This window comes from Poecilia formosa, unplaced genomic scaffold (assembly GCF_000485575.1).
Source record: "Poecilia formosa unplaced genomic scaffold, Poecilia_formosa-5.1.2 Scaffold350, whole genome shotgun sequence".
NCBI classification, from domain to species: domain Eukaryota; kingdom Metazoa; phylum Chordata; class Actinopteri; order Cyprinodontiformes; family Poeciliidae; genus Poecilia; species Poecilia formosa.
In genome coordinates this window covers 436,782-442,109 of record NW_006800289.1, presented here as the reverse complement: position 1 = coordinate 442,109, position 5,328 = coordinate 436,782, and the positions used below count along the sequence as shown (strand labels likewise).

The window sequence follows — 5,328 nt, the reverse complement described above, 5'->3', positions numbered from 1 at the left end:
CCCCATTCAGTTCATCTTACCCCTGTGTCTGCAGTGTGACCTGTGTCTTTGACCTAATATTGTATGGTTTGGGAGCACATAAATTAAACAGCAGCGTCAGCATTAGATCCAGTTAAAGTGAGATATGAGATTATTAAATAAAGCAAATTCATTACTTGAAGAGAAGTGGGAGTGAGACATGGTTTTAGATGTAAGTCTTAGGCCTGTGCTGCCTTTATGGGGAGGTGCCCTTTCATGCTTTGCTCCATTAATTGTCACTGAAATACTTGTCTGACTGCTAAGAACAGGTGCGTGAATCATTTGTTTGACTTATATCTAGCTCTACACATGCATATAAATGTGTATAGAACATTACAATACGGGATTAGACCTTCTAGGCCTCGCCATAGCAATCCCTTCCCTTTTATTTTCTCCAATCCTTTGCTACTATCGCCTCCCTCTCCTCTCAAATCGCGAGCGCAGCCCTCCGCGCACAGGCAAAAGCGCGCACGCGACGTGCCTCAATGCATGACGCTCGACCAATCAGGAGCGCCATTCCGAAAGTTTACCTTTTATGGCTAGAGCCGGACAGCTGGTGTGGTATAAATACAGAGCGCCCACAGCTAACGGATTCACTCTCGGCGCCGTCACACACACAGCTTGTGCGGGATATCATTTGCCTGAAACCGGTTCCCTTAAAGCGAAAAGCCCCCCCACACCCAAAGGTAAGCCGACAGAAATTGATTTTTACATTATTCTAATTTTAGAAGGCTTTAAAATGTAAACATTGCGGATAATTTTGTGTAATTGAGTGGGATTTGTTTAATTTTTTTCGGCAATATGTGGTACTGACCACGAGGCTCTTTGTCTAGTCTTTCAAAACTGTCTGCAATTGTACAACTCGCAATATATAAACCACTTTTGACTGCTTTTGTTGCTGAACTTCGGATATGGAGGCTTTTATGGCTAGAAAACGAGTCAAATTAGTGCTTCGTGGATGCTTTAATTGTAACCGGCTTATGGCTTCTAATGACTCCTGAGATGGTATTACTACTTATGGTGGGCTTTATGTAAGTGGTTAACATGTGCTGTAGTTAATAGTAGCATAAAATGTATTTCTGTGGTGGTTTAACACTTCTGATCTGGGCTTGTCTGGATCAGGGCTGCTCCCTTTGTGCGCCTGATCTAGCGGGGTGTGACCTACTTTAGCATAAGAGCTTAGCCACATCATGCTAACACGCCCTTCAGACTTCAATCATTAACGGCCGCTTCTCGGTTGGATTAAATATAACTTGACGAATTTTAATAAAAATTTACAACTTTCAGTCAATTCTTTAAGTAAATTTCAAATTAACACCTCTGGTCCATATTCAAATGTAAGAAATCAGTTAAGCGATGACTTAAACCGTTAAAATTGTTGCTTTGACAGTTAAAGATGAAGGGAAGGAAATGGCGAATGACTAATCACTCTGAGCTAGTAAAGGTGTGGCTTTCAGGAAATGGTGCGTTAGCCGTGCCCTTGTGGCAAATTAAGTCAGAAGTTTATTATGCAACAGTTTTTTTTAATCAGTCATCATAAAATGCGCTTGCGGTTTTTTTTTGTTTTTTTTGTTTTTTTTAAACTTGCACATGGCTGAGCCAGACGGCCTGGCTGAATAGTCGGTCCGAACTATGACGCAGTGATATTGAAGCAAATATTTCTGACCGGGGTGGGGGGTATTGAGCCACAATGGGAGGGGGAGCAGATTGAAGTGTAACTTTAGTGAACCGGAGGGAGTGGTCTCACTGAGCCGGGTCTCATAATGTCGACTTTTTTTTTTTTTCTTCTTGCCGTATTCTGGCCGCGTGCCACACTGCCGGTAGCCGCAAAGCGGCTCAAAACCGAACCATGTCCTTATATGGTAACAACAGAATGCAGCAGCACTTCCTTTTGTCTGACTGGTCGGAATGTGGGTTGGGAGCTCCACCTAGTGGTCGCCTTGGCGCACTGCAGTCAGGAACAGGAAGTGAGACTTGTGACTGCAGACCAACTGGTTTTGAGTGGCTGAGTTGACGGGTTTGTTTGCTGCTCTTTTACAGTTCAGCCATGGAAGATGAAATCGCCGCACTGGTTGTTGACAACGGATCCGGTATGTGCAAAGCCGGATTCGCTGGAGACGACGCCCCTCGTGCTGTCTTCCCATCCATCGTTGGTCGCCCAAGGCATCAGGTTAGTGATGAACACACTATAAAAGATTAAAGTTTCAGTTATGACTAAAGATGACCAGTTTAAGCGATTGTATCCTATAGTGTACAATTTAATCTAAATTTAAAATTGCTGTTTTTCAGGGCGTGATGGTTGGTATGGGCCAGAAGGACAGCTACGTAGGTGATGAAGCCCAGAGCAAGAGAGGTATCCTGACCCTGAAGTACCCCATCGAGCACGGTATTGTGACCAACTGGGATGACATGGAGAAGATCTGGCATCACACCTTCTACAACGAGCTGAGAGTTGCCCCTGAGGAGCACCCCGTCCTGCTCACAGAGGCCCCTCTGAACCCCAAAGCCAACAGGGAGAAGATGACCCAGGTACATAGTTGCTTTCATTCAGTTAAACTTAAAGTTGTGCAATACCCTCTTCAGGTTCCTTCTCCATTCTCACTTCCTCCTTCCTCCTCCTCTAGGATCTCTCTTCTATAAGATGATCTATCATCAGCAGGTCTCCTGTGTGCTTTTATTTGCACTTATGATTAAGATTTAGCAGAGCTGGTGGCTCAGTACTTTAAGTCTGATATGCACATAGTGTGAAGGAATGTAGTTTCTGCACTTTTTCTACTAACTTTAGTCTGATGCTCACTTTATTGCATGTAATGAGTGCAGTGGCCACAAAGTCCTGAAAGGTCATGAAAGTGTGCTAACGGGTTTCTTTCTCTCCTTGCAGATCATGTTTGAGACCTTCAACACCCCCGCCATGTACGTTGCCATCCAGGCCGTGCTGTCCCTGTACGCTTCTGGTCGTACCACTGGTATCGTCATGGACTCCGGTGATGGTGTGACCCACACAGTGCCCATCTATGAGGGCTACGCCCTGCCCCATGCCATCCTGCGTCTGGACTTGGCCGGCCGCGACCTCACAGACTACCTCATGAAGATCCTGACAGAGCGTGGCTATTCCTTCACCACCACAGCTGAGAGGGAAATTGTGCGTGACATCAAGGAGAAGCTGTGCTACGTCGCCCTGGACTTCGAGCAGGAGATGGGTACCGCTGCCTCCTCTTCATCCCTGGAGAAGAGCTACGAGCTCCCTGACGGACAAGTCATCACCATCGGCAATGAGAGGTTCCGTTGCCCAGAGGCCCTCTTCCAGCCTTCCTTCCTTGGTATGTTTGCCTACTTTAAACCATCTTCTGATGGAAGAGCAAATGTGTTGTGCACCACTTGCTAACGGGTAACTCTGTTCACAGGTATGGAGTCCTGCGGAATCCACGAGACCACCTACAACAGCATCATGAAGTGCGACGTCGACATCCGTAAGGACCTGTATGCCAACACCGTGCTGTCTGGAGGTACCACCATGTACCCTGGCATCGCCGACAGGATGCAGAAGGAGATCACAGCCCTGGCCCCATCCACCATGAAGATCAAGGTGAGTTGTTTCCACAGATTCTGACTGTCTTCTGCCACAATGCAGTGGGAATATGGGGTCTTAATACCTGCTACCTTGTGTTCCTGCAGATCATCGCCCCACCAGAGCGTAAATACTCTGTCTGGATCGGAGGCTCCATCCTGGCCTCCCTGTCCACCTTCCAGCAGATGTGGATCAGCAAGCAGGAGTACGATGAGTCTGGCCCCTCCATCGTCCACCGCAAATGCTTCTAAACGGACTGTTCCTCCTCCCCGTTCCCCAAACACCCAACAACTTCAGCTCTGTGCAGAACAACCACATTTCTCATACACACTCAGGCGCAGAGCCTAGACGACAACTCATTGGCATGGCTTCAGTTATTTTTGGCGCTTGACTCAGGATTTAAAAAAAACTGGAACGATGAAGGAGACGGTAATGTTTAGGTTTTTTGGCTAGGTTTGAAGGAAACCCCTAAGGTTCTGCAGTTGTCTCTGGGGGGCTTAAAAAAATGTACATTTTGTCATTCCAAATGTTTAAATGCGTTGTTCAGACACATGATTCCAAATGTTAACTGCATTGTTCAGACACGTATTTGCCTCTGTGAAGGCTGCCCAGTGGTTGGCGCATACTTAAACATGGTTGGTAGTATCGCTTGTATGTAAATTTATGTCTGGGTTTTTGTACTTTTCAGCCTTAAAATGATTTTGGTCCTGTTAATTTTTTTTGTTATGCAAAACCCAATTGTGACCTTCTTCCCCATTGGAGGTTTCATCCCTGGGGTGGTGGGGTAAGGGGTCTCAAAGTGACGGTAACATGGGGTGCCAGACCGGTGGGGCCAACCTGTACACTGACTAAACAATCCCAATAAAGTGCACATGTGTTCCAACATAATGTCTGACTGTCTTCTTCTGGGGCTGTAGTTCTGACTTCACCTTTTTATACTTTAGCATCAAGTTTGTCAAATTGACTTGCTAGAATATCTGCCATAATGTGAAGTTATTATACTCTGTATTATTCCTAAAGCAATATCTTCACAGAAGTGCTTTTATCAATCTTGATCTAAATTGGAGCTAAAGTGAACAAGCTGCACTATTGTGCAAAGATACCTAGCGAAGCAACTGAAATGTAGCAAAGTATTTCCATTATATGAAAACTTTAAACTCAAGTGGCTCTTGTAAAGTGAAGTCCTACTGAAACCATTTTTTCAGGGTTTATTGCCAATTTGCTCTTGTGTCACTAAATCTAAAGATTGCAAAAAGCCAACACTTGAGCTAAGCAATCAATATCTGCACTAAAAACCTCGTCTAAACCCGTGATCAGTTTCATCAGCTTACCCCTCCGCTACAAATCCTCCCAACCTAGCTGAAATGTGCCAGTTTGGACACTAGATGGCAGCAAACTTTTATGGCACTCTGGTTTCAAGCTTTCTAAAACGTGCGCGAATTAAAGTTCAGTAAAGTTACAAATGCGAACTTGCTGTTCCCATTTACACAACTAAAACGTCTCCACTTTAAACCGCAGAGATGAAATATGGATGCTGAAGGAAGTGGTTGCTCGCTTGTTCTCCGCATAAATATCCTGTTTCCGTGCTTGACATCAAATTATGTGCTTCCACTGTTTGTCCCGGTTGGATGAGTGTTGGACACGGACGTTATTTAAATTCGCACCGCTATACACAGTGAGAAGGATGGCTAATATCTAAGATTTATCCCCTCCTCTCCCCACCGTCCCACCGCAGCTCCACT

The 5,328-nt window shown here is 45.3% G+C and overlaps 1 protein-coding gene across 1 annotated transcript; it reads left to right on the top strand.

The window, feature by feature from the left end:
- Positions 1-584: 584 nt before the first annotated feature.
- On the top strand, positions 585-4,471 carry actb2 (actin, beta 2). Its single transcript, XM_007574362.2, has 6 exons — positions 585-704; positions 2,059-2,188; positions 2,308-2,547; positions 2,900-3,338; positions 3,423-3,604; positions 3,694-4,471. Exons 2-6 carry the CDS (start codon positions 2,066-2,068, stop codon positions 3,835-3,837), a joined length of 1,128 nt encoding a protein of 375 aa, XP_007574424.1. The 5' UTR covers positions 585-704; positions 2,059-2,065; the 3' UTR covers positions 3,838-4,471.
- The last annotated feature ends 857 nt before the right edge of the window (positions 4,472-5,328 follow it).